This window comes from Prinia subflava, chromosome 2 (genome assembly GCF_021018805.1).
Source record: "Prinia subflava isolate CZ2003 ecotype Zambia chromosome 2, Cam_Psub_1.2, whole genome shotgun sequence".
Classification (NCBI taxonomy): domain Eukaryota; kingdom Metazoa; phylum Chordata; class Aves; order Passeriformes; family Cisticolidae; genus Prinia; species Prinia subflava.
The window spans coordinates 899,052-927,050 of record NC_086248.1 but is presented as its reverse complement, the minus strand read 5'-3'; the positions used below and the strand labels follow the sequence as shown (position 1 = coordinate 927,050).

General features: G+C 54.7%; 1 protein-coding gene across 2 annotated transcripts; it reads right to left on the bottom strand.

Moving 5' to 3' along the window:
- Nucleotides 1-99: 99 nt before the first annotated feature.
- Nucleotides 100-26,329, bottom strand: SELENOI (selenoprotein I). 2 transcript variants are annotated; one of them, XM_063422783.1, is made up of 10 exons: nt 26,050-26,329; nt 11,255-11,323; nt 10,861-10,969; nt 8,820-8,894; nt 7,373-7,635; nt 5,396-5,504; nt 3,919-3,967; nt 3,351-3,531; nt 2,434-2,616; nt 100-720 (listed from the first exon to the last, which is right to left on the bottom strand). In XM_063422783.1, the coding sequence occupies exons 1-10, from the start codon at nt 26,314-26,316 to the stop codon at nt 604-606; spliced, it is 1,422 nt and encodes a 473-aa protein (XP_063278853.1). In that variant the 5' UTR covers nt 26,317-26,329; the 3' UTR covers nt 100-603. The 2 variants fall into 2 exon arrangements, with proteins under 2 accessions (XP_063278853.1, XP_063278860.1); XM_063422790.1 differs by having other exon boundaries at nt 655-720.
- Nucleotides 26,330-27,999: the final 1,670 nt, after the last annotated feature.

Below are 27,999 nucleotides of genomic sequence, written 5' to 3'. Positions count from 1 at the left end.
TGGGAAATTGAGTCCTGATTTTCCAAGCCCCCCAATTAGGACTGAATTATAAGTTTTGAGTGTCTTGTCTTTCCCCCCACCTTAAAAAAAAAAGACAACAAAGGTGCTAGCAAGTGTTTGCCCAAAAGTAGAAAGGCAGGACAGAATGTGGGAGAACTGTCACCATCTGCTCCCAAAGTACCAGCCCAGCACAGGGGCTGTCCAGACAGCAAGACTGGGGACAGCCAGGAACTACCCCAACCAGTAGGATGTCCCCCTGCCCTTGGAGGAATCAGCTGTATTGGTTTTGGTTTCAGGCCAAGGTGCTTTGCTCAGGTAAAGCATTTGCATCCCCGAGCAGCTTTCCCTGAGCAAGGGCCGGAGTCAGAGGCTTCTCTGGGAACATTCAGCTGGTCTAAGGTACAGTAACTGCGACCTGAAAGGCTCCTCCTCCTCCAGCTCCACCCAAAACCCGAAGCTTGCAGGGATGGAAGAGCAGCAGGAGCCGCCCCGCCCCAGCCCTGCCCCGGCTGCAGCGGATCCCGCGTGTCCTTGGCCCTGTCCAGAGGATAGTTTGGATCTGTGGTGATGGCTGAAGTATTTACAGGTATTTGCAGCAGGTATTTACAGTCCTTCTGCAGCCCGCAGGCCGATTTTCTCCTCCTCTGCTCCCAGTCAGTCCGGAGTGGGCTTCCGTAGGGAGAAGGGCCGGATGTTGAAGTGCCTGCTCAGCTGGCTCACCTGGGGATGAGGCATACATGGGATCAGGTTATCCCAGCTCCCAGGCATGAGCAGCAGGGCAGGCAGAGCCCCAGACCTGCTCCCTATTCCCACCAAGCCCCTGCCACCCACTCTCCCCACCCCACTCCTGCCCACAGCCTGCGTCCTGCCCAGCCCGGTCCCTGTCCCCAGGCACTGGCTCCACAGGGAGCAGCCCTGCTCCCCTCCCAAACAACAGCCTGGTCTCTCAGAGTGGGCTCACCCTCCATTCTTGCCCTCCACAGGGGCAGGAGTTGAGAATGCTGAGCCCAAGCCTGCAGGATTTTACCCTCCTCCTTTATTATTTTGTTTAAATTAATTTGATCATCTCAGGTATCTATGTAAGATATTCCTGAATCCATTCAAAGTGGGAACTGGATAATTTACTTCCTGCAAAAGGAGGCTGAGCTTGACACAGTCAAGGCATAGGCTTTATTCCTAATCATTCTTCCCAAATTCAGAGCAGTTTGGGATTATGCCCCAATCCCAAAGCCTTTAAAGGCTCTTCAGCTCAAACTGACTTTTGTCCTGGAAGAGGAGCTGGCACAGATGGGCCCTTGGAAAGCCAGAGGGAGGGAAAGAGGAAGCAGAGAGGAGTAGAGCACTGAGAATCTCCCGGGAGGGGAAGGGCAGGAGGATTACACCACCCGCTCAGCCCCATCTCCAGCTGTGATTCCAAGACGAAATTTATTTAAGCTTCTTAGTAATTCAAATCCTTCTTGCACAGAAGCCTCATTACACTAATTGGAAAGACAAGGCAACCTGGCTATTACTCCTTGGCTGTAATTACAGCTGGGACTTGACTCCATAGGCTCTGGGGTAGAACTGGAGCTCCCAGAGGAAGGGGCTTCCCAAGGACGGTGTCCCCACTTCAGCTGACACGTGTCCTTGTCCTCCTTCCTCAGCAGCTTCACAGGGCATTCCCAGCAGGACTCTGGGATTCTCCAAGTTTGTTCTCCCCGTTAATCAAAACTCACGGAGCCAGGCAAAGCATGAGGAGGAATCCAATCCCTGGATCTGTGCACAGCCCTTGCAGCAGGGGAAGCCCTGGAGCTGCTGTTTTCCCACTTTCCCCAGCAGGAAAATCCCCACTCCAGCCTGGCTCTCCCAGTACCTTGAAAACCTCAGTGGGAGATTCAGAGCCCCCTGCAGGGCCTGAAGGGGCTCCAGGAGAGCAGGAGAGGGACTGGGGACAAGGCATGGAGGGACAGGACACAGGGAATGGCTTCCACTGCCACAGGGCAGGGCTGGATGGGATCTTGGGAATCAGGAATTGTTCCCTGGCAGGGTGGGCAGGCCCTGGCACAGGGTGCCCAGAGCAGCTGTGGTTGCCCCTGGATCCCTGGCAGTGCCCAAGGCCAGGCTGGACACTGGGGCTGGAGCAGCCTGGGACAGTGGAACATGTCCCTGCCCATGGGAGGGGGTGGCACTGGATGAGCTTTCAGGTCCCTCCCAACCCGAACTATCTCAGGATTTTGTGCTTGGTTTCCAACTCGGCTGAAACACCCCAGGGGAAGGACAGCCCCGGTCACATCTTGTGCAGTTCCTTTCAATCCCGCACAACCTTCCCAAGCCTCTCACAAAGAATTCAGCCCAAATTCCACAGGCTCACAGAACCATTCCCAGCGATACTCCCGGTTTTACACGGAGCATTCTCTGCCCCAAGCAGCAGCACTCCCAGGAGCTGTCACCTACCACGACCACTCCGTAGTGGATGTGTGCCAGGGTGAGGAAGGCGGTCAGCAGGTACAGCAGGAACGTCTCACTGCCAGGAGCCAGCCCGGACACCACCAGGAGCAGCACGGCCGCGATGGGGAGCAGCATCCAGTTGAGGGGCTGGCACCGTGTGCTGCTCATCTGGCACACGATCAGCTGGCACTGAGGGGACAGAGACAGAGCCTGAGCCTGGTGTGGGCTCCAGGAGCCGCAGCTGTTTGTCCCCAGAGCAGAGGGAATGGTCACTGTCACACTGGCCTTGTGCTGGCACTGCTGGGGCACCTCTGGGCTCTTCTGACAGGAGAGACCTGTGGTGTGTCCAGGGAAGGGAATGGAGCCCCAGGAGAGACTGAGGGAGCTGGGAAGGGGCTGAGCCTGGAGAAAAGGAGGCTCAGGGGGGACCTTGTGGCTCTGCACAGCTCCTGACAGGAGGGGACAGCCAGGGGGGGTCGGGCTGTGCTCCCAGGGAACAGGGACAGGACAAGGGGAAATGGCCTCAGGCTGGGCCAGGGCAGGCTCAGGTTGGACAGCAGCAGGAATTTCCCCATGGAAAGGGTTGTTAAACATTGGAAAAGGCCCAGGGCAGTGGTGGAGTCCCATTCCTGGACAGATTTAAAGACCTGGACATGGCACCTGTGGATATGAGGCAGGGGTAACCTTGGGGGACAGCTGGACTCTGTGGTCTCAGAGGGTTTTTCCAACCTTAACATTCCCATGGTTCTACCAGTATGCAGCTAAATTAAATCTTGACCAAAAATTTAGTCCTCCCATTTTAAGCTTATCCCCAAAAGGAGGCAGGAACTCCTTTCCCATCAGCACTTTGCTGCTCACAGCACATGTGAAAACTCAGTTTAACCAACTCTCCAGTTCCTCAAGCATAAAGCAGAATTTCTTACAGAGATGTTGGCAAAGGCTGTTCCAACCATGAAATAGAAGAGCCTGGGCTGGACCTCCAGGATGTCAGTGGGGGACAGGAAGATCCAGGTGGTGCAGAGCAGGAACAGCAACACCGGGGACACGAGGGGCAACAGGATTTCGTACACAGAGTGGTGCTTCAAGGTGTTATTTTTATAGGCCCTGAAACAGAAGCAAAGAAATGAAAATAGATGAAATCACTGAGCAATCCCCGGTGCTGCCTGCAGTGAGTACCTGAAGAAGCTCCAAGAGTGCTGAAGAGGGACTGGAGTGATAGGACAAGTGGGAATGATTTCCCACTGATAGAGGGCAGGGATAGATGGGATACTGGGAAGGAATTCCTGGCTGTGAGGGTGGGCAGGCCCTGGCACAGGGTGCCCAGAGCAGCTGTGGCTGCCCCTGCATCTCTGGCAGTGCCCAAGGCCAGGTTGGACGGGGCTTGGATCGACCTGGGATAGAGGAAGTGTCCATGCCCATGGCCAGGGGTGGCACGGGAGGAGTTTTCAGGTCCCTTCCCACCCAAACCCTCCTGGGATTCCACAAACTCACTTGTAGAAGTTGTACAGGCTCATGGGCAGGGTCACAGTGAGGGCACAGGCTGGAAGAGAAAAGTGCCACGTTAGTGCCCCAGGGCAGAGGGGACACCCCATGCACCCCGAACAGGAGGCTCTGGCTGGGCTCTGCTTTAAGTTCCTTGCACCAAAAATAGCTCCGAGGGTGCCCCAGGAATAGCTCAGCACATTTGGAAATAGCTGCTCCCAAGTCTGGCCCAAGAGCTGTAATTAGAAGTTAAAGTCTGCTGTAAGTTGAAGACATTTCCATTTGAAAGGGCTGCATTAAGGAGCTCGGTTTTGTGCTTTAAACAGTGACAAAGCTTAATTATAATACAACTCTAATGAGACACGAGTGCATACTCCTCAAATGACATGGCTGGGCACAAGAGCTTTCACAAGAAAGGCAATTTGCTGTTTCTCTGGCTGTGTGCAAACATTTCCAGTGGCCCACATTGCCAAAAAGTTGTCATTTAACTGGATAAATGATACAAAGCACCCAAATAACTGAAAACTCCTGACCTCAGTCAGAACCATCAATACTATCTATGATATTCCAGAACAACTCCTCCCCTGTTTATCCAGCAGAAGGTGTGTGAACAGAGCTGGAAATATTCCTGCTTTAATAACCCAGCTCCTCTGCCCAGTATGGAACTGGGCTCAGTTTCTCATATAGGGGAAAAGCACATTCATTATTCATGTTAAGTCACACAGCCGTCAAAGGAAAGCTGGGAACATCCACCTGATAAAAGTGCAACAAGTAGATTTAAAACACCAATTAACTCAAAATTAAGCAATTACAAAGAACACCTGAAGGGACACAGAAAATAAATGGAGCAGAACTTGTGAATTAGGAAAATGGCATTGCACAATACAAACTCAGCTCTACCCTTTGCAGTGGTTTATTTTGACTGACCTCAGGAGAGTGAGGCTGGGCCTTTATTTTAATTTTATTATTATCATGATGATAATGCAATGTTCAGGTGGGTGGATGGAGGGCAGGATCCCCAAACAGCAGAGCTCCCACCCACCTCCATGGCTGCAACCTCCCTCCCACGCAGTGTTTGGGTTCTGGGGTGAGAGGGAGCCCCAGAGCAGCAAAACAAAAGTGTCCTGATCCCCCCAAACCAGCCCAAGGCCAGGTTCCACCACCCCCTGCACACTGGGCTTTATCCCCTGGAAACTCTGGGTTTATCACACTGGGTTTATCCCCAGGCTCTCACTGAAGACAAACTAAGCTTCTCTGGAGTGAAGTCAGCCCAGGCAGAGCAGAGTTAAGTCCTCCAAAATAGCTCTGCAGGAGACAACCCTGTTTTGAAATCCTGGGAAAGACTGTCAGGCTGTGAGAACACCCTCAATTAGTCACTTCAACAACAGCCCGGGGCACCAAACAGAGCAGTGTTAGCAGGTCATTAGCAGGGGGTTTGGGAAAAAGGTGCAGTTTAAAAGACAGGCTTCAACATGGAGTTTCTTACCAATAATCATTGCAGTGAATAGGTCTCTATATAAGAAATTAAACAGGAAAGGTGCATACCAGGCCTCAACTCCCACAAAGGCTGTCACTATGTAGACAATTGAAATGGTCTGAAAGAAAGCACAGGACAAGAAGGGGTGAGAAATGTGATGGGCAAGTCTGGCAGCACCTGGGCTGGCAGCACAGTGCGTGTGCCAGGCAGCTCCAGGGAAAGGCAGCTCTAAGCTATGACATGTTCAGTCCTACCCACCAGCAAGAAGGAGAAAAATAAAACAAATCCACAAATATCCCACATTACCAGGCATAGGAAAGGTGAGCTGCTGCACAGAGATTGGATTGGGCAGTGCCCGTCCCCTGTGCTGGCACTGCTGGGGCACCTCCAGTGCTGGGGGCAGCTCTGGGCTCCTCCTGACAAGGAGGGCCCTGGAGGGGCTGGAGCGTGTCCAGGGCAGGGAACAGAGCTGGGAAGGGAATGGAGCCCCAGGAGAGGCTGAGGGAGCTGGGAAGGGGCTGAGCCTGGAGAAAAGGAGGCTCAGGGGGGACCTTGTGGCTCTGCACAGCTCCTGACAGGAGGGGACAGCCAGGGGGGGTCGGGCTGTGCTCCCAGGGAACAGGGCCAGGACAAGGGGAAATGGCCTCAGGCTGGGCCAGGGCAGGCTCAGGTTGGACAGCAGCAGGAATTTCTTCCTGGAAAGGGGGGGGTCACCTTGGAAAGGGCTCCCCAAGGAGGTGGTGAAGTCATATCCTTGGAGGAATATAAAATCCACGTGGAAATGGCACTTGGGGACACAGGCCAGCAGCGGCCTTGGCAGTGCCAAGTGTCTCTGAAACTCGATGGTCTCAGAGGGTTTTTCCAACCTCAGTGATTCCACGAGAAGATAACCAGGAGCTGCAGAAGAGATGCCCTGGCACAGCCTTGAACTCTCAAGGTGACCAAAGCACAGGTTTTACACAAGTTGCAGTGACCCTGGAGGGGTCACTCAGGGACTCTTCCTTATCCATCTGCTGCTGGATTACAGGGAGAAGCTCACCAGGGCTATTTCAGCTTTAATAGTCCCCTGAAGCTGGGTGGAACACGCTGCTCTGCCCTCCACCCCTGCCTTTCTCCAGCAGGCAGCTCAAAGACCTGGGTTAAGCAACATTTTGGGAGAAAGGATCAGAGTACAGTCAGGGACCAGCTCTGGTCTCCTTTTAGTATAAGAGAGGATTATTCCAATTAATGCAGCTGCATTAATTGAACTCTCCTTCCACCTTGCTGCATTTCCCACCCAGCATGTGACAAGCCAGAAGATAAATTAATGGACGTAAGATATGTTATAAGGAATGTATAATTAATAATACGTTATAAGGAAGAAGGTTTTTTACAATGAGGGTGGTTGCCTAGAGAAGCTGTGGTCCCCCATCCCTGGAAGTGTCTTGGACGGGCTGGACAAAGCTTGGAGCAACCTGGGCTGGAGGAAGGCACTGCCAGCAATCCAGGTGAGCTGCCTCATCCCCAGGTCCCAGTTCTCTTCAGGAAGAGCTTCCTGCAGAGAATTCCTTAAGGAGGGATGGACACATCAACACTCCAAGGGGCCCATCACTGTCAGTGTCAACACCCACTGCCCAAGGACCGTGGTCTGGAGGGGCATGTCCCCAGGAATCTCTGCTCCAGGAACAGCAATTAACAAGCCAATTACCTCTGCTGAATTTTTGACCCAGATCTTGGTGGTGCCAAAAGGCATCCCAAACTTCCAGGCTTCAATTTACCCACACTGGTACCATGTAAGGAACTACATAAAGCAACAATTCCAGTGGGCAAAACATGCAGGAACCAGGGAGAGGAGAGGCAAGGCAATGTCCATCCTTCAAGCCTTGTTTGTCACGCAGAGTCCATCTCCATGGGCTGATTCCATGATTTACAAGGCTTTGGATCCACAGTGGAACACCCCTCAGCGGGCAGCACTGCACCCAGCAGGTTCTCAGGGTGTGTACTCACCACCTGGCTGATGTCATATCCCCAGGGCAGGAAGAGAATCCCTGTGTTATACTTCTCCCAGTGGGAGAGGATGAAAGAAAACAAGACCACCCACAGCAGGAGGTAGAGGACGAAGACGCTGACGCCGGTGGAACCCCGGCCGAAGGTGGAGTACACGGTGACCACAAAGTACACGCAGGCCCAGCTGTCCAGGCCGTGGTCAAAGAGCTCTCCCAGGGGGGTGCTGGAGTTGGTCCGGCGTGCCTGCTTCCCGTCAACACCATCTGGGAAAAGGGAAAGAAACATGGAGCTTTCCTGGACGTTCCACACAAAGCAACAGGCCAGGAAACAGCAGCTTTCCCCACCTCCACCCTCCATCAAGGAGTGGGTTTCCCACCCCCTGCTCCATGGGAGGCTGAAAAACGCAGCAGTCTGATGAGATTGTATTTATTTCCTTTATATTTGTAGCAATGTATTTGCACAACTTAGGCCATTCTGCATACCAGCCAAAATCATTGTAGATAACAAGACACCTGCAGTCTTGTTTTTCAGAGCTCTCAGGAATTCATCAAGGTTACATGGAAAACAACAGGATGAAAATAAGAACGAAGAGCCCAAGAAACTGTCTACAAAGAATGTAAATCCTAGATACAGGAGGTGCAGGGTGGGAATGGACACTTGACCAATCAGGTGACCTGAAGGAGATGAACCAGCGACTCGGCCAACCAGGAGTGTGTGCCCACGTGGGCTGGAGATTTAGAATCTGTATTTTAGAACTCTATGTTTTAGAATTCTATATTTTAGAATTCTATAACTGGGATTGTAAAGTAAACAATAAATGGTTTCTGGTGAAATCATATTCCTTCTGTTCTTCAGTTGTCCAAATCCCCCTGCATATATTCCTTAAAGCAGCCTCTTCCTGTGCCTAAAGGAGGTCCAATGGAGCTGGAGAGGGACTTGGGACAAGGGCCTGGAGGGACAGGACACAGGGAGTGGCTTTCCCTGGGAAAGGGGTAATTTGGGTGGGATATTGGGAAGGAATTCTTGGCTGCAAGGGTGAGCAGGCCCTGGCACAGGGTGCCCAGAAAAGCTGTGGCTGCCTCTGGGTTTCTGGAAGTGCCCAAGGCCAGGTTGGGACAGGGCTTGGAGCAGCCTGGGATAGTGGATGCTTTCCCTGCCCATGGCAGGGGGTAGAACTAGAAGATTTTGCAGGTCCTTTTCAACTCAAACCATTCTGGGATTCTCTGATTATTTAAAGCAGACCCCAGACAGAGTTTCACAGTTCATCTCAAAGTCAGTTCCAGTATCCTTTCCCATCAGATACTCTGGAACAACTTCCTTGTCTCCACACAGCAAAGCACCTGCCAGAAACTGCTCCTGGCAAGAGCACAGAATCTAACACTTTCCATGGGCTCAGAGAGGGGACAACACAAACACAGCATGAGTGGGTGACCCTGAAAACTCTTACCTAACGTGTAGGCCATGAAGTTGAGGAGCCCCACCACGATCCACACGCCATTTGGAACGTGCTGGTGATCAGGAGCTGCAGGGATCAGACAGACCGGAGTCAGGACTGCTCAGAATGTGATTCCAGAGGGTTTATTTTGGCCCAAGAGGCACAGCCATGAGGACTCAAACAGAGAATATGGGATGTGAGCTTTGCGGGATGTGATAGCAGAGCTGCCCCACAATAGCTCATAAAACCAGGCCAGTGAGGACTTGGCCTTCCAGGATATATTTGTCCTTTGTTCCCAGCTCTCCAAAATCATGGGATCTGAGACATGGGGCCAATTCTGTAGCTCCATTGCAGGTCATGGAAGTGTGTGCAGAGGACACTCCTCAGTCACTTGCTCACAGAGCAGCAAGTGGAGCCCCTTTGATGTGGCAACTCCCTGCCCCCGCAGGAACATGCCAGGATTCCCCGCCCAGTCTCCAGTCCCATCCTGCCAATAGAAACCGAGCTCTTCCCTAATAGCACCTCCACCTCCTCCAGCACAGCTCTGGCAGAGAGCCAGCAGAGCTGGCTGCATTCAGGGAGCCCAAAGAGGCACTGGGGAAGGGGAGAAGAGGCTCGGATCCTTGGCAGCTGGAGGGCACAGGGAGGTCTCCTGGGGGAGCAGTGATCCCGTGAAATGCCACCCTGTTTCCTTAGAGCAGCAGGACGATGCCTTTCCAGAGCAAAACGGAGGGAGGGCATCACGTCTGCAAAGCCATCCAACGAGGAGGGAAGGCACAAAATTCTGGAGGCCTCACCAGCACCAGGAAAAGTTCTCTTCCCAAACAGGACATGTAAAATATGTATGTGAAAGGGTCCCAAGCCAAGAGCTTCTCCATCCTTCCAAAGCCAATTTTTGAGAGGCTGGGAGAGTTGGGAATGTCCAGCTTGGAGAAGAGAAGGCTCCAGGGAACTCTAAGAGCCCCTTCCAGGGTCTAAAGCGGCTCCAGGAGAGCTGGAGAGGGACTTGGGACAAGGGATGGAGGGACAGGACAAGGGGAAATAGCTTCCCACTGCCAGAGGACAGGGTTAGATGGGACACTGGGACTTGGAGCACCCTGGGATAGTGGAAGGTGTCCCTGCCTCTGGCAGGGGGTGGGACTGGATGGGCTTTAAAGTCCCTTCAACTCAAACCATTCCGAGATTCCATGATTCTGGATGTCTGACGTCCTGGGGGTTTTCAGCTTGAGCCACTGACAGCTTTTGTTCTCATGGTTCATGGACCATAACAGCCCAAGTCCTGGTCAACAGCCACGGATGCCACCTCAGCCCTCAACAGCCTTGACTTGTCTACCAATAAAGGCAATCCCAAAAAACCAGGATTCCTGCCACGTAACTGTATTTTGATGATGGGTCCAGTTTAGAAGAACTACACCAACTCTCCTGAGCAACCTAAACCAGATCTGGCAGGGTCTAAGGGAGAGAAAAACACGCAGAAGAAGCTCCAGAGAATTATCACACTGCATTAATCCTTTCCCTGGGAGTCCTCCATGTGCACATGGACAGAGCCGACCCACTGGATTCACACACAGATGAACATCAAGACTGTTAGAAAGTTTAAAGCTGTGAATGGTGAAGCTCAGAAAGAGGATTTGGCCTTGTTAGTCTCATGTGGTGGTGGTTTTGCCACGAGGGGAATGAGCTGGGATGTGAAAAACAAGGCTCTACCTGCTGTTTTCAGGAAAGCAGCATTTCCTAACATTTTCTTGTTAGATTTTCAAACAAGGGCACTGGGTTATTTGCTCTGCAGGCAAAGCCAATTCCAACCCAAGTTTCCAGCTGTTTCCTCCTCCCTCTCCTGCCTGCTGCCAGCCAGGAGCACCTTTCCCTGGCAGCTGGAGGGAAGGTGTCACACCCAGACAAGTCCTTGTTTCAAGACCCAGCGAGTTCAATCCTCTCCTCTGTCCCAGTCACTTTTAGGAAGGCCCAGATCCAGGGGCCTTACCAATGAGCACTGGAATTCCAGCAGAGGAGGTGACAGATTTCCCATCTGACCAGGAACATGCAGCCTTACCAGAAGCATAAAAGTCAGGGTCGAAGTATGCCATGAGGAAGAAGTTGAAGACAAGCAGCAGGAAGCCAGAAAACGTTATCAAATTTGGGGCCAGCCAGGTAGGGAAGATCTATGGGAAAGCAGCAAAAGAACAGATGAAATCATTAAAACATGGACTGAGGAGCAGGCGCTGCTCCAGCCAGGGCTGCACCGGCTGGGTGTTAGACAACACTGCCAGGAGCACCCGGAGCATCCCGGGGCAGCAGGAAGCGCTGGGCTGGGATGCAGGCATTCAGGGGTTCAGGGATTCAGGCTGCAGGCAGCCCCTCACTCATTAGTGGCACCACAAACGAAGCAGCTGGTGGTGTTACAGAGGTGACCAGGCTGTCCCCCTTGGGGTGGCACAGGGACTCACCTTCACGATGGCATTCCAGAAGGGATGCATGACGTACAGGGACAGGGGGTTGCTGTCCACGGCGCTGTACTGGGAGAGGGAAACAAAACCCAACAGTTAGGGAGGGCTCCAGCAACTCACAGGAAAGCCAGGGATCTGGAACCTTCTGAGCCCCACCCTGTGTGGAACCCCCACGGGGCTCCTGATGTACCCCCCAGCTGGATGAGGAGCAATGCTGTGGATCCTATCCCCCAACAGTGCCATCTGTCATCTGCTCTGCTGTGACCCCTTGGTTCCCTTGCTGGTCCCAATCTCCATTCCCACTTCCAGCAGTGGGACTGGGAGCCCCTTGAGCAGGATGGGTCTCAGAGGGCCCCTCTCCACTGAGAAGCTGAGATTTCGCCAGAGGCAGCTTAGGGAATGGGGAGGGAGAACTCCTACTCCTCATCCCATCACTTTTACAACATTTGAGGTGCTCAGGGTGTGTTTGTGGTGGGCGAAATAAAAATCAAAGATCTAGACAAAGCATGAAACAACTCCCAGCTATAAAGTTAAAATTTGACATCATTTGGCTCTCAAGAGCATCATCTGTTATCTGCTCTCACAGACCCTTCCAAACATAGATTACCCTGGCTAAAGTCCTCTTCTCTCAGGAACACTTTGATAAGAACCCCAAGAACAATTCCATATGCTACCAAACTCCTGGGCTCACATGCTTGCTGCTGGGTTGGGCAGGAGCTGCTGCTCACCCACCTGCTTGGGACAACACCCCCAGCTCCAGCACAGGCATCTGCCCAAGTCCAGTCCCAACCACAGAATCTCGGAGTGGTTTGGGTGGGAAGGGACCTTCCAGAAACTCAAGTGCCACCCCCTGCCATGGGCAGGGATACCTCCCACTGTCCCAGTCTGCTCCAAGCCCCAGTGTCCAGCCTGGCCTTGGGCACTGCCAGGGATCCAGGGGCAGCCCCAGCTGCTCTGGGCACCCTGTGCCAGGGCCTGCCCACCCTGCCAGGGAACAATTCCTGCCCAGTATCCCGCCCAAATCCCCTTTTCCACTTTGAAGCCATTCCCTGTGTCCTGTCCCTCCAGCCCTTGTCCCCAGTCCCTCTCCAGCTCTCCTGGAGCCCCTTCAGGCCCTGCAGGGGCTCTGAGCTCTCCCTGGATCCTTCTCCTCTCCAGGTGAGCACCCCCAGCTCTCCCAACCTGGCTCCACAGCAGAGGGGCTCCAGCCCTGGGAGCATCTCTGTGGCCTCCTCTGGACTCATTCCAACAGGTACCAAATTTGGTTTGGTTGGTAAAAAGGAAACCCCTCAGGAAAGAGCAGCTCCAGGTGTCCCCCCCAGCCCATGGCCTTGAACTAGCACCTGTCACTGCACCCATGCATTGCTCCAACTTGTTCCTCTTGCTGTCTGCATACCCCACTTTTCCCTGGAAGCAGAGAAGTGTGGGAAAGGGCAAAGCAACACCGCCCAAGACAGGTATCAGGACCAAGAAGGGGCACCAGATCTCACTGAGGTCCCATCTTACACCATTTGCACCCACCTGGGTGAATCTCATCCTTGGTAAGGATTTCTGTACCCCCTTCCAGCCCATCCCTGCCCTCCCTGTGCAGGGTCAGTCCATCTCCCTGGGGTTCAGCCCAGAGGTTTTGTTCCCACACCAGCAAAGCCACAGGAGCTGCAGAGCAAGAAGCAACAAACCCCAAAGCCGTATGGAGGCGACTCTAAGCTGCAAGGAATTTCTATCTCAGCTTAATGCAATTTTGGGGGGCAGAATTCCAAATGCTTTACAAGATAATAGGATTTGAAGCACCATTTAGGGGGGGAGGAGAGACTGATTTAATCTCATTATTCCCCAAACAGCCTGGAACAAGAAAACAGATGCAAGGCTTGGAGCGAGAGAGGAGAAGCGCTCTGGAGCCTCCATGCCCGTGCTTGGAAGATACACCTCAGGGAAATTTCACCAGGCTCATGGCTCGGGAAGTTTTCCTCTCTCTCTGCAAGGACTGGGGATAATATTCATTAAACAGCTTTTTCCCATGGTCACGCATGTTCCCACCTTGCTTGCAGAACTCAAGGACCTGGGAAGAGCCATTTCTGGGAGAAAGGGCAGCTGCTCTGCAGAGGTTTGCTAATACAACCACGGAATCATGGAATATCGTGGGTTGGAAGGGACCTACAGGGATCATGGAGTCCAACTGCTGTCCCTGCACAGACCCCCAACAACCCCACCCTGGGCATCCTTAGCAGCCCTGTCCAAATGCTCCCTGAGCTCTGGCAGCCTTGGGGCCATGCCCATTCCCTGGGGAGCCTGGGCAGTGCCCAGCACCCCCTGGGGGAAGAACCTTTCCCTGAAATCCAATGCTGACACAGCTCCAGTGGTTCCCTTGGGTTCTATCCTTGCCACAGAGAGCAGAGGTCAGAGCTGCCCCTCAGGGGGAAGTTGTTGACATCCATGACGTCTCCTCTCAGTCTCTTCTCCACCCGAACAAGCCAAGCACCCTCAGCTGCTCCTTGTGTGGCCCTTCCAGACCCTTCCCCATGGCTGTGCCCCTTTGGATGTTCTCCCACAGCTTTAGATTCTTCCTATGCCCCTAGCTCCCACCAGGCTCCAGCCAGGACACTTCTCTGTGTGCTGAGCAAGGCCAGCCACGTTGTGCCCACTCTGGGGACACTCTGGGGCACAGGGACAGAACCAGGGCTGGCTCTGGTGCTGGATTGGCTGCCACCCTTGGGGACAGTGCTCCCGACAGCCAGGACACGGCTGCCTGCCCAGGACAGCCGCTCCCAGAATACCAATGAGTTGCCAGGCATCTCCAGGGACAGATCCCAAGAGCATCTTGGCTATGCCCAGCCTCCCCCAGCTGCTTTTCCTTGTCGGGCTCTTCCTTACAAACATTACTAAAGTCGTTCCTTCCACCTCTTCACTTGTGAAGCCCCAAACACAGCAGTGTTTGAGCCTGGCACATCATTCCCTCACCTCATCCTCACTGGAAATCAGTGTCACCTTCTGCATTTTGGATCTCCACATACTGGTGTAGTGACTCCCACCCCTCTGTAAGTCGTTCTTCTGTCACGACCCATGATTCCCACCAGCCTGGACTCTGGATTTCTGGCCCTTTTTCAGGGAAAGAAGGTTAAAGGAAAAAGAAAAGTGCCCGGAAGGAATTTCATGCACTCCAGAGTCTCCTTCCCAAAGCAGCCAGGCATTTTAAAGGACTCTGCTCTAAAATAGCTCCATGTTCACAGCTGCAGGGAGGAGCCACTCCAGCCCAGACATCTCCCTTGGGAATGGGGTCAGAACTCCTTAGGGGAATGAGCAAAACCAACAGCAACACTGGCACCACATAGGAGCCTCCTGTCCATGCCAGGATGGCTCCAGGGAGCCACAGGCACCCCAAGAGCTGGGGACAGGCCCAGTGGCTGTGGTGCCATCACAGACAAGCTGGCTGGAATTGTTATGGGATTTACAGATACAAATGGCTTGTATGGCTTCAACCCAACATTAATCGTGCAACCAGGACGCCTCTGGGAGATCCAATTATGTGTCCAAAGAGGAAGAAAATACAGATTTATAACCCAGATTCTACTAATGGTCTTCCTGTCCCGGAAAAAACAATTCCACTTTGAAGTAATCTGGTTACCCAGAGCCAGCAGCAGATCAAGCACTGCCATAGAATCCTGGAGCATCCTGAGCTGGGAGGGACCCACATGGGTCCAGCTCCTGGCCCTGCAGAGGACATGCCAAGAACCCCACCACGTGCCTGGTGAGATTCACACCACCACCACCACTGTCTGGGCCCAGCGGTGTTGGGATGTGACACCCAGGTTTGCTGTCCTCAGCACAGCACTGGTGGCATCTGTGATGAGGACAGCAAACAAAGGCAGATTTGTACATCCCATCTTGCTCACAGGTGCTCCAGGCAGGATTAGGGCACTCAGCAGAGCAGCTCCAGCAAATCCAGGAGGCTGTTCCCTACAAATCTTCTTAAATATGAAGAGGGTACAAAGCTAAGAGCCTTCTCCCCTCGGGCTCAAGATAAGCCAGGAGGCAGAAAACTCAACCAATCCCAGCAAATGGCAGTGAGCAGAGCCGTGCCAGGAAAAACAAGGCATGTTTGCCCTATGCCCACCCTTGGCCAGTGTGTGAGGAGTCACCTCGCCCTGTAATGGTACTGATTAACTCAAGCCCTGTTTGTCTTTTCCAAGGTCACTTTGCAGCTGGCACCAGAAGGGAGCATGTTGGCAGTGGAAGCTGCACCCACCACACGAGCCCGTGGGTTTGGCTCCCACCAGGAAGCTGCAGGAAGGATGTGGATGTCCTGGCTGTGTGTCCCAGCTACAGCTTCTGTGTGTCTGTCCCTCCTCCCACCGGGGTTTCACTGTGCAGGTTTCAGACATCCAGCAATGAAAGATGCTCCAAAACACAGCATAAAGTCACAGAATCGCTGAGGTTGGAAAAGTCCTCTCCGAACATCTAGTCCAACCTTCCTCTGGCACCACCAAGGCCACCACTGTCCCATGTCCCCAAGTGCCACATCCACAAGGCTTTTAAATCGCCCCAGGGATGAAGAATTCACCACTGCCCTGGGCAGCTGTGCCAGAGATAGACAGTCCTTTCCATGGAGAAATTCCTCCTGATGTCCAACCTGAGCCTGCCCTGGCCCAGCCTGAGGCCATTTCTCCGTGTCCTGTCCCTGTTCCCTGGGAGCACAGCCCGACCCCCCCTGGCTGTCCCCTCCTGTCAGGAGCTGTGCAGAGCCACAAGGTCCCCCCTGAGCCTCCTTTTCTCCAGGCTCAGCCCCTTCCCAGCTCCCTCAGCCTCTCCTGGGGCTCCATTCCCTTCCCCAGCTCTGTTCCCTTCCCAGGACACGCTCCAGACCCTCCAGGTCTCTCTTGTTGAGAGGAGCCCAGGACTGAACACCTGCAGGGTCTCAGCAAGGCCAGAGCCATTCCCTCAATAAGGAACTGCCACACTGAGCAGAAGCCTCCCTCCTGCTCCCCAATCCCCGCAGCATGTGCTAATTCATTGGGAAAATCACATTCCTGCCCTGCCAACACACTCCGACATTCACAGCCTTGTTTCTCAGACACCAGCTGAGAGATTTATGGAATCCCAGATCACTTCGGATCGAATGGACCTTAAAGATCATCCAGTGCCACCTCCTGCATGGGCAGGGACACCTCCCACTATCTCAGGCTGCTCCAAGCCCTGTCCAGCCTTGGCTGGAACACTTTCAGGGATGGAACAGCTTCCACAACTTCTCTGGGCAATGTGTGCCAGGGTCTCACCACCCTCACAGGGTAGAATCCAGTGCAGTCTCTCTCTCCAGCACAGCAGCTCCAGGTGGGACACTCAGCAGGCTATGGCTCTGTCCCGCCACTGGAATCACCTCAGGGTGGGACAGAGCTGGGATTTGTCCCCACCACCATGGTGCCAAATCCTGACCCCATCCCACTGTTGTGTTGGTGCAGGGGAAGTAATTTCTGCAGGAATATATAATGTGGAGCAACACTTGATGTTGATGGCAGGCTTTGGCAAGCAGCCTGACAATTCCAGCTGCATCCAGGAGCTCTCCCTGTCTGGGAGCATCGAATATCCAGGAATATGGGTCACCACTGCTTCTGCTGGAGTGCGGGGTGATCGGCTGCACAGGGGTGCGCAGATGGGGGCTCAGGGCTGGGAATGATGAACCCAGCTCATCATGGCTGGGAATTATCAACCTTCAGGGATGCAGTTAGGAGAGGATCAGTCAGCAATGAACCTCTGGAGTGACAATCGGATCAGAGTGGTGATTCGGAGGAAGACTGGAGGAGGGGGCAGAAAAGGCAGAGTCAAAAATGCAGGAGCAGGAAACTTGTTACAGTAACGCTGAGACAGCCAGAAGACTTTCCTATGTTGCCAGAGCTGGTTTGGGCTTCAAAAAATAGCGGGGATATACTTCAGAGGGGCATCAGACCAGCTGTGTGTGCCCAAGGAGAAGAGCAGGGACCAGGACAGCAAGGCAGTGACAGTGGAGAAGGGAGCATTCTCTCACCACCCCCAAACTTCCACACCCCTGTGCTCCCCCCAGGGGCATATCCCAAAACCTGCTTCCTGCAGGGTCAGGGAGCTGCTGTGCCACCTCCAGGTTGGGATGTCCCTCACGGAGGCCACAAGCCTCTGGGGAGATAAAACACTGGCAAGACCTCAGCCCCTCTGGAGAACTGGATTTGATCCCAACCCACCAACCATGTGAACAGGACAGGGGGAATGGCCTTGAGCTGAAGGAGGGTGGGTTTAGATTAGATCTTAGGAAGGAATTACTCCCTTTAAGGGTGGGCAGGCCCTGGCACAGGGTGCCCAGAGCAGCTGTGGCTGCCCCTGGCAGTGCCCACGGCCAGGTTGGATGGGGCTTGGAGCAGCCTGGGACAGTGGGAGGTGTCCCTGCCCCTGGCAGGGGGTTGGAATTAAATGAACTTTAAGTCACTTCCCATCCAAACCAGTCTGGGATTCTATGATAATGCAGAAGTCAGTGGAAGAAAAGAGAATTTCTTACAATCCTTAGAAAAAAGAAATCAAGTTGAACTTTTCCATTCAAGGAAGCCACAAGGCCACACACATCAGGAGATGATTCCACATAAAGCACGGAACTGCAGGGAAGGAGGGGCAATGCTACCCCCAGGTTTCAACAGAGCCTTTGTGAAGGGCACAAACAAAACCTTTTCTTCCAAAGCACATTTCTGCCTCTCTCTCATCCCACCTCTCCACAAAGAAGAAATTCACAATTAACAGGAAAAAAAACACACTTGACATCCAGCTTTGTGCAAGATGTGAAGCAGAGCGAGTCAGGTCACTGACAAAAACCCTTGGAATGTGGCTGCTTTTGGAGCCAGCCACGGGAAGTGACACTTGAATTTCCGACAACACACTCCCAGTTCTCTTCCAAACCCTCTGGACAGCCAAAGACTTGCTGTTTGTTACCAATGGGTAACTCTTCTGATGGAATTCCCTGTAGCCAAGTCACAACATACACCAATAAACATTGCAGCAAACTTTCAGTGCAATTAAAGATCCCCAAGATGAGCTGACAAGCAGCCTACGCTCTGTTTAAGTGATGGCTCTGCACACCTTGCAACACTCATGGCAGGAGCTGGGACCCAGCTCTGCTTTGCATGCCAAGGAGAGAGGCTTTTCCAGCACGTGGAAAAGCCACACAGCCAAAGGCACCAGCAGGCTTAGCACTGCCACCACTTCAACTACTCCTTCCTCTCTCCAGGCCTGTGGCTGCTCATCATGGCACCTCTGTGCCCACACTGGCAGCAGGGATTGGGAAAGCAGCTTCCTGCTGTTCCACTGTGCCCACATCCATGAGAAAGGCACCTGCTTTTAGCAGATGTCTCCAGTCACCACCTGGGAACAGCAACCTCCTGCTTTGGGTGGGCCTGAGGATGCAGGATGTATGCAGCAGGCAGATGGCACAGAGGAGTTGTGTCTTTCACCTGCACTGCAAGGGAAGAGCCCAGAGGTACAGGACAAGGAATCCAGGAAGATGGACAGGACCTGGCTGTGTGTGCTGACACATGAGAACCCCCAGTCCTGGGCTGATCCCCCAGCGTGGGCAGCAGGGAGGGGGGATTGTGCCTGCAGAGCTGCCCCAGCCCTGGGGACAACAGCACAAGGACCTGGAGCTGCTGCAGAGAGCCCAGAGGAGCCTGGAGCTGCTGCAGGGCTGGAGCCCCTCTGCTGTGGAGCCAGGCTGGGAGAGCTGGGGGTGCTCACCTGGAGAGGAGAAGGATCCAGGGAGAGCTCAGAGCCCCTGCAGGGCCTGAAGGGGCTCCAGGAGAGCTGCAGAGGGACTGGGACAAGTGATGGAGAGACAGACAAGGTGGAATGACTTTCCATGCCAGAGGGCAGGGATAGATGGGATATTGGGGAGGAATTGTTCCCTGGGAGGGTGGGGAGGCCCTGGTACAGGATGCCCAGAGAAGCTGTGGCTGTTCCATCCCTTGAAGTGTCCAGGGGAGGTGTGGCAGCCAATTCAGCCACAATACTGCCTGTCCCTGGGCGAGTCACTGTCTCCTACAAAGACCCACAGAGGTTTGAAGTTCCTTCTGGAAACCCTGCAGGACCCACAGCTGAAGTTGCAATAGGTCCTGACCACAAAGTGCTTCATCACCACCACTGTGTGGTTAAACAAGCAAGTTTGGGAATCCTCTACCAAAACATGGTTCAATACCTTTGACACCCTGTAGAGCAAAGGTCACTGCTCAGAAGCCAGCAGCACTTACACAGCAATTTCAGGGTTGCTCTGGATGAAGAGATGTAAACACAGCTAGAGCAAGTCCCAGGAGTGGCACCAGCTCATCACTCATCAAAACCTTCCAGCACGTCAGAAGTGTCTCTAGAAAGCAGCATAAATCCCTTCCCCTCATCTCATTGCTTAGCAGAGGGGAGAAGCTCAGCCAAGGCTCGTGAGCTGAGTCGCTCCCAGTTAATCCGTAAGCACTGCTGCTCTCTCCTCCAACCACGGCACTTTTCAGACCACGAGAGCTGCAAGGGACACACTAAGCTGGGCAGTGGTTCAACCCCCTGAATTTAATCACAGAAAAGGAGAAGAAAGAAGAAAACCACCTCTAACTTGGAAATCACTGTAGGATCTGCTCAGCAAGTGGCAGGCAGCACTTCGGAAAGTTGCGTGTGTTTAAAGACACACACCCGGCTGTCTCAGAGCAATTAAAAGCGCCCTTGGGGAAGCAGTTAAGTGATTCCAGAGCTGGGCTCAAAGGCTTCCCCTCCTTCTCACCCTTCCTGCTTAGAAGCAGAGCTGGCAGGCTACAGGGAGGCACTGGCCTTTAATCACTCTGGCCTTGAGCCTCACAGCCACAGCCCAGCAGCAAAATGCTTCCCTTCCTGCTTCCCTCGCTCCCAGTGTTGTTATTCCAGCGGTCTGAGCTGCCATCTGTGTTTCTGAACACCCTGCAGAGATCCCTGTTTGCAGAGCAGCCTAGAGAATCCTGCCAGGAACAGCTTCCAGCCATCTGCTTCCCGCGGCGCAGCATCTGCAGCCCTGCTCCTCCCGTGGCACTCTAAGTCTGGAGGCACTGGGATTTCTGGTTGAGGGCCAGAGCACCCTCTTCTTCAGGGCACAGATGGGACCAGTAGCTGGAAGAAGGATACAGAAATGGGAGGAGAGCATCCAAAAGGAAAATGCTTTCCACAAGAAATAGAAAGCCCTGAAGCCTGACCCTTGGGTGCATTGAGTGTCCCAGGTCTCCGAGCTCTCTTGTGAACGTCCTTTCCATCTAACACTGGAAATGAGGAATAGAGTTGTTTTCCTGTAAGAAAACCCTTTGAGAACTTGAATAATCAAATGTGGAAGGATTTTCTACCGATGGGGCCTGCCAATCACATGGATCAGAGGCCCATTTGCTGTTCCCCCATCTGGGATTCCCACCATCCAAATGGATGTACTATTCATACTTTTCCCCCCTTAGAGAGTAAGCTCTAATGAACAGCATTTCAAAGGGCACCTTTAGGTTCCTTAAGGCCACCAACAGCTCCTGCTCAGACACAAGGACAGAGAACAGAAGGGTTTGAGGGTTTTTGGAGCAGCAGCTTTGCTAGATAAGGTCCTTCCTAAGCCCTGTTTGAGTTTCCTCTTGCTGAACTCACGCTGGTTGCAAAAGCTTCTGGGGTGAGCCACCAGCCTGGTCCACCTTTGGACTCACACATGCCACATGTCATCACATTCCCTCTCCCTTCCTCCTCTGCCTCAGTTCAGGAGTGGCATTCCCACCTCCTCCTTCCCTGGCATTTGCCCCAGACCAAGATCCCTGAGGATAAGATCCCAGGAATACCTGAGAGCCATGTGGCATCATGACAAAGCCTTGTAGTTATGCTTGCACCCAGCTCACACAGGGAGGAAACCAGGGGAGCAGACACTCACAGGCAGCCAGAGCCTCCTGCATGACACTTGTCACTCAGGCACCTTCCCTGCTCCTACGGGACCTGGATCAAAGAGCCACACATGGATCACGGCCCCGGGAATAGTCATCAGTGGCTCCATCACACCAGAGACACCGGTAGAGGACAAGATCCCTCGGGGTAGAGGTGCACAACGTGGAATCACAAGCAGCGCAGACAAGGCTGGGTGAGAGAAAAGCTAAAGAGAAGGCAAGGCACGTGACTGAAATACGGAAAGACAGGGACAAAACATCAGAGCTGGCTGCAACTGCCAAGGACACGTGAAGCTGCCGAGCTGTGCCCTCACTTAGAATCGTCAAATCCCAGAATAGCTTGGGTGGGAAGAAACCTTAAAGCCCATTCAGTGCCATCCTTTGCCATGGGCAGGGACACCTACCCCTGTCCCAGAGTGCTCCAAGCCCCATCCAGCCTGGACTTGGACACTGCCAGGGATCCAGGGCCTGCCCACCCTGCCGGGCAACAATTCCTGCCCAGTATCCCATCTATCTATCCTTCCCTCTGGAACTTGGAAGCCATTCCCTGTGTCCTGTACCTCCAGCCCTGTGTCCAAAGCCCCTCTCCAGCAGAGGAAGCAAAGCAGAACAGACACCTCTGTGAACACTGCCCAGGGCCCCATTTCCCCATGCCCACACATTTACAGAAGGAGGCTGCCAGAAGCTGGCCACAAGTCAATCTGCAGACAGTTGTTTAGAACCTGACCTCTGGCATCCAACTGCAAGTTTCCACTCAGAAATAGCAGTGCCTGGCTGCAGCTTTCTTGGCAAGGGACATCCCACACCTGACAGTGACAGAGTGTTGGGGTTTGGCAGAGGACATTCAACACCCGACCAGAGCAGGGTGCCTGGATTGCTTTTCCCTTGGGATGTGGACACACAAATCCTGCTCCATGGCCTCAAAACAAGCACTGGAGTCTGGAAATCAAGACCTCCAGCCTGCCAGGACCAGCCATCACCTGGCCCAGGCTGACAAGGCACAAGTGCTGGAGCAGACGCCCCTGGCATTTGTCCGGCCTCAGGGGAAGCCTCAGCACCTGCCAGGCAGGGCTGGGACACATCACCTCCAGAGCATGGATTTGGTCCCTCCCTTCCCAGGTTAGCTTAGCCTGTCTCCAGGGGGAGATTTCCTACGGCCAAAGAATTCCCTGCTGCAGGAGCGTTACAGGCAGAGAACCCCAGGATCACTGAGGCTGGAAAAGATCTCCCAGCCCATCGAGTCCAGCCTGTGACTGATCCCCTTGATGACCTTGTCATCAGCCCAGAGCACCAAGTGTCACATCCAGGCCTTCCTTGGACACCTCCAGAGATGAGACTCCAGCACCTCCTTGGGCAGCCCCTGCCAAGGCCTGAGCCCCCTTTCCATGGGGAAATTCCTGCTGCTGTCCAACCTGAGCCTGCCCTGGCCCAGCCTGAGGCCATTTCCCCTTGTCCTGGCCCTGTTCCCTGGGAGCACAGCCCGACCCCCCCTGGCTGTCCCCTCCTCTCAGGAGTTGTGCAGAGCCACAAGGTCCCCCTGAGCCTCCTTTTCTCCAGGCTCAGCCCCTTCCCAGCTCCCTCAGCCTCTCCTGGGGCTCCATTCCCTTCCCAGCTCTGTTCCCTGCCCTGGACATGCTCCAGCCCCACCAGGGCTCTCCTGTCAGGAGGGGCCCAGAGCTGCCCCCAGCACTGGAGGTGCCCCAGCAGTGCCAGCACAGGGGACGGGCACTGCCCTGGCCCTGCTGCCACCCCAGAGCTGGCACAGCCCAGGGGCCAGTGGCCTCTTGCCCACCTGGGAACCCCTGGGCTCCTGTCCTGTCCTGTCCAGCTGCTGGCACCAGCACCCTCAGGAAATCTTCTCCAACACCACTGAACCCTGACACCCTCTCTGCCAGCGCTGCACCTGGTTCTGCACGGCTTCCTCGGGCTCAGGAGCTCCTCAGTGTCCCCTCAAGAGCAGCCAGAGGACCGTTCCCTCCCCGCCCCTGCCAGCCTGGGACAGCAGGAGCACACTCCTGCCTCGCCCCCAGCCAGCAGGAACCTGCACACTGCAAACTGAAACCATCTGGACTCCTGACTCCATGGCAGGCGTGACCCAGCTAGGCCTGGAGAAGACTGTGGATCATCCTGCATGAAGCTCCTCTGCTCCTGCTCTGTCAGCTCCAGGGACACCAGCTCCTCTCCAAGGACAGGCTCCTTCCCCAGGACATGCTGCCTCCTCCACATCCCTCCAAATCCACTTGCTCTTCTCCAAATCCATGGTGTGTGGCCAGAGAGCTTCTGCCAGGCACAGCTCAAAGGCTGAGGCACAGCCAGGCCCTGGCACAGGGTGCCCAGAGCAGCTGTGGCTGCCCCTGGATCCCTAGAAGTGTTCCAGGCCAGGTTGGACTGCGCTTGGAGCAACCTGGGATAGTGGAAGGTGTCCCAGCCCATGGCAGAGGGTGGCCCTGGATGAGCTTTAAGGTCCCTTCCAGCCCCATTTGTGAGTGTGACAAGCTAACCCAGCTTTGGAAGCTGCAAAGGGCAGAGCACGCCAAGCCTCAATGCCTAAATCAAGGTTGGAATATGTGACCCAGTACCGAGATTTGTGCTGGATCAGCCACTTTCCCAAAACTGAAATAGCCAGGAACAAAGCTCCCCAAGGAAAGAAGACACGGAGAAAGCAAGGAAGGCAGCAGGGCAGAGACACGAGTGGGGCACGGATGGTGCTCCTGGATCACTAAGTGAACCCACCCATTCCTGTGAAAGCCTCCAGTGACTCAATAAAACCACAGGTTCTGGGGCAAAGCTCCTCCTGTCCTCAGGACACAGCTCCATCACAGCCCTGCTCCCACATTCCAGCCCTATGGCCCCAAACCACGGCCAGGAACACCCCACCAGCGCCTAACTGGGGACAGCAAGCGGCTGATGCTTTTTGTGCTGTGTGGGACCTTCCTCCTCAATCCTGCTGCCTTTCAGTCTGCTGTTCCCAGATTTTACTGCAGCAGCATTTCTGTCAGAGCTGTCTTCAGGAGATAACCTGGGAACACTTCTGGTCCCTGCCACACAATCCAGAAGGGCGTTGAAGCTGGAGCCCCCCTTGTCCTGCACAGGTGCTGAGAGGGACGGCAGCAACCCCACCAATCCCTCCAGCATAACAGGAACCAGGCTGAACATCCAACAGTCTCCCTCTTGGAGCAAAAGAATTGTCTTTGTGGGTGCAAACCCACTCCCTTTGGGAGGCCTGGCTCATAGATGAATGTTTTGATTACCTTTCTCCAGCACCCACACAAACCCACGGCTGTTCACGGCCTTTCTAAACAGGCAGAAATTTTCCTGATGAATCCCCACACAGCCAGCCTTCCACAGGGAATCTCGTGCCCAGTGACACGTCCTTCCAAGTCACCCTCCCAAATCCATTTCTCTCCATCTCACCAGAGTGCAAGAGGACTTTGCACAAGCCCTGGCCACCCTGGCCCCCATGGACAAACCCAGGAGGAGCTTTGCTCCCTGAAGGCCTCAGACTTGTTCTGATTGTCCCACACTCTTAAGTGACACCCCATGAGCCAGCCTGGAAGGACGACTGGAACGTGGGCCCACATGATGGGTCCCACAACAAGTGCAAATCAAAGTAGGTGAGGTGAAGCATTTCAGCTTCACTGCTGGTGTGGGAGAAGAGACAAATATGGAAACATCCTCCTCTCCACATAAACAGTGTTCCACCGTGTTAACCATGTCACCTACTTTGGCCCTAAATCATCCCCTGGGGATTTAAATGCCACAGCAGAGCCTGTTGGCACTTCCAGTGTTTCTTTCCAAGGTTTCCAGCACTTTGAAAAAGACACAGCTTGGCATGAGGAGACAGGAACGACGTGGTTACACGGGTGTGACAGCATGGAACACCCACGGGGCAGGAGCGCAGCAGTCCTGAGCTCCGTAGGGGCAGCTCCTGGGATGGCCCTGCTCCCAGGAAACCCACAGCCTTCTTTGCAGTCCCTTCATGGGGGGGACAGCCCCAGAGCTTGCTGTGTGTGGGGACAAGTCATGACTCCCTCTGTGGATCCCAGCCCAGGAGGAGGAGAAGCTCCCAGTCACACCCTCATCATTCCAGCAAGGGGGGGATCCCATGTTGCACACATTCCAACCTTCACCACACTGGTCCTCGCTGCTCCCACAGCCCCTCAAATCCCAGCTCTCATTCTGACACAAAACCCCGGGTCTCTCTGCAGCCCCCAACCCACAAACCTCGGGTCTCACTGTAGCCATTCCCCCAAACCCTGTGTTTCCCTGCAACCACCCCCAAACCGAGGTCTTACTGCAGAGCTCCTCCTGCCCTTACACCCCAATGTCTCACCGAAGCCTCACCCCAAAACCCAGGTTTCCCTCCAACACCCCGTCCCCAAACTCCAGGTTCCCCTGCAGCCCCCTGCCGCCATCCCAGGTCTCACTGCAGCACCAACCCCCTGTCCCCAAACCACTGCAAACCCATCAAACCCTGGGGCTCACTGCACCTCTTCCACCCCTTCCAAATCCGGGTGTAGGGTCTCCCCGCAGGCCCCCAAACCCCTGCACATCGCTGCAAACCCCCCCACCCCGAACCCCCAGATCTCACTGCAGACCCTCCCAAACCTCGGACCGCCCTACGGTTCCCCCTCGCTCCCTTTAAATCTCGGGGTTCACTGCAGCACCTCCCTCCGACCCAAACCCTGGGACTCCCTCCACATCCCGGGTCTCTCTACAGCCCCTCTGAAGATCCCACCACAGGTCCCAGGCCTCGCTTCAGCCTCCCTTTCTCCAGGCACCCCAACCTCTCCCTGCCGCCCCTCGCAGGCCCGGCCGCCCCTCAGCGCCCCCGTCTCGGCGCCAGGCCCCGAGCCCGGCCCCCGTCAGCGCCGCTACCTTGTACTTGCTGAAACCGGCGAGTTGCTCGGGGCTCACGTACTCCATGGTGGCGCTCCCGCTGTTCCCGCCGCCCCCCTTCGCCGTGCTACCGGCGCGCCCGGTGCGGCTCCCGCTGCTCCCGCTGCTCCCGGTGCCGTTCCCGGTGTTCCCGGTGTTCCCGGTGCCGCTCCCGGTATTCCCGGTGTTCCCGGTGCCGCTCCCGCTGCCGCCGCATCGGCCCACCCGGCGTGGCCGTGACGTCACCGCACCCCGCCCCGCCGCCATGGCGCCGCCTGGCGGCCGGGAGGGCCCCACGCATGAGGGGAGCAAGAAAAGCCGGAAAAAAATCCCAAAAAGACACATCTAGCCCTGCCCTGGGTCAGCGTGGAGCGATCCTCCGTGTCGCGGCACTCCAGCCCTGCTGAGAAGTCTCTCTCCGTCTCTCTTGGATCTCCTTTAGCTACCACAAAGGGCTCAAAGGTATCCGTGTATACCATTCTCATCTCCCTAAATCCTCATGGATTCCGTGTGGGAAGAGACCCTAAAGCCTATCCAGTTCCACCTCCTGCCATGGGCAGAGACACCTTCCAGTATCTCAGGGTGCTCCAAGTCACATCCAGCCTGACCTTGGACACTTCCAGGGATCCAGGGGCAGAAACAGCTTCTCTGAGGAGGGAGGGAGAAAAAGGGCAGGCAGAAGAGAGCAAAAGCAAGAAGGGAAACTAAGAGTAAAATTGGTCTTCTCAGACCTTCCCACCTGCCCTTCCATCCCCATGCCAGCTCCTCCCAGCCAGATAACCCAGCCCTGTCTCCTCCTTTGCCAGCCCCAGAATGTGCAGCAGACTGACCCCACTGGGCAGTTCCTGCTGCGCTTTACAGTCACACCCCAACACCAGCAGCGCTCCTCAGGACCCCTGAGTGGTGTCAGAGACTGGAAAGAGTTGATAAATTCCTTGACTTTCTATCTTTTGCCACCAAAGTTCTGTGTAATTTTGACCCCTTGAGAATATCAGGTCACTATTTCTTCTGTGTCTGGCAACCAAGAGTAAAGGAAGCTCAGTTTAGCCCCTTACATGTAAATGTTCTGGGGTGTTACATAGGGTCACCGCACCTTTAGTCTTGGCAGCTGCAGCCTGGGAGAGCTGCTGCATCCAAGAATTGTTGAGGTTGGAAAAGACCTTTAAGCTGTTTGTGCTCCTCCCCACAGCAGGGCCTGCAAGGAAGGAGGTGCCAGACAATCCCACTGAGGGAGACTTTGGCCAAGGGGTCCTGGCAGAGACAGGGAAAGGTGCAGGGAACAGTCTGGCTGTACTGGAGAGGGAGCTGGGACAGGTGGCACAGGTGAGGGTAGCAGGTGAGGGACCCTGCACCTTCCTAATACCCAGACCCAGGCCTGACGCCACCCACCCTTGCTGCACTGGGTCCTCTCCACAGCACCCAGTTGAGGCACTGGGTCTCCCCCACTCACTCAATCAGTATCTGCACCGGGACATTCCCCATGCAGCCCAGGAGGTGACACCATGGCTGGGGGAATCCCCACTCCCAGTCTGGCTCCAGGAGCCAGCACAAATCCACTCCCAGCCCAGCTGTCCCCAGTCCCTGGCACTCACCCCTTGCAGCACACACTCACACAGCCCAGCTCTGGCTCCTGTCACTGGCTCTGGGTCTGCTTGGCCAGGGCTGGGCTGGGCAGAGTTTGGGCCCGTTGCCCTTTTCTCCCACAGGTTCCCAGCTGAGCAGAGCACAGAACCTCACTGGGATCAACCTTCTCAACCCTCCGTGTGTGTGACAGGCCAGCCTTGGTTCCCAGTGCTGCCTCCTTGGCATCTGGCACTGACATTGGTTTCCCTGGATGTTGTGGCTTGGGACTTCCTGCCCTCTCTGCTGTCCCTGCAGACAGTGAAGCTGCTCCTGGAGCAGAGACCCTGAATGGAGCAGAGCCTCTGCTGCCACAGCCCCTGTCCCAGC

What these genes read in the sequence shown, in the direction of transcription:
- SELENOI (XM_063422790.1), bottom strand. Translation starts at nt 26,316, where the DNA reads ATGGCGGCGGGGCGGGGTGCGGTGACGTCACGGCCACGCCGGGTGGGC. An exon ending in AGCCTGTACAACTTCTACAA is followed by an intron (nt 3,532 to 3,918) that starts GTGAGTTTGTGG and finishes CTTCTGTTTCAG; the next exon opens with GGCCTATAAAAATAACACCT. An exon ending in CAGCCTTTGCCAACATCTCT is followed by an intron (nt 2,617 to 3,350) that starts GTAAGAAATTCT and finishes CTGTCCCCTCAG; the next exon opens with TGCCAGCTGATCGTGTGCCA.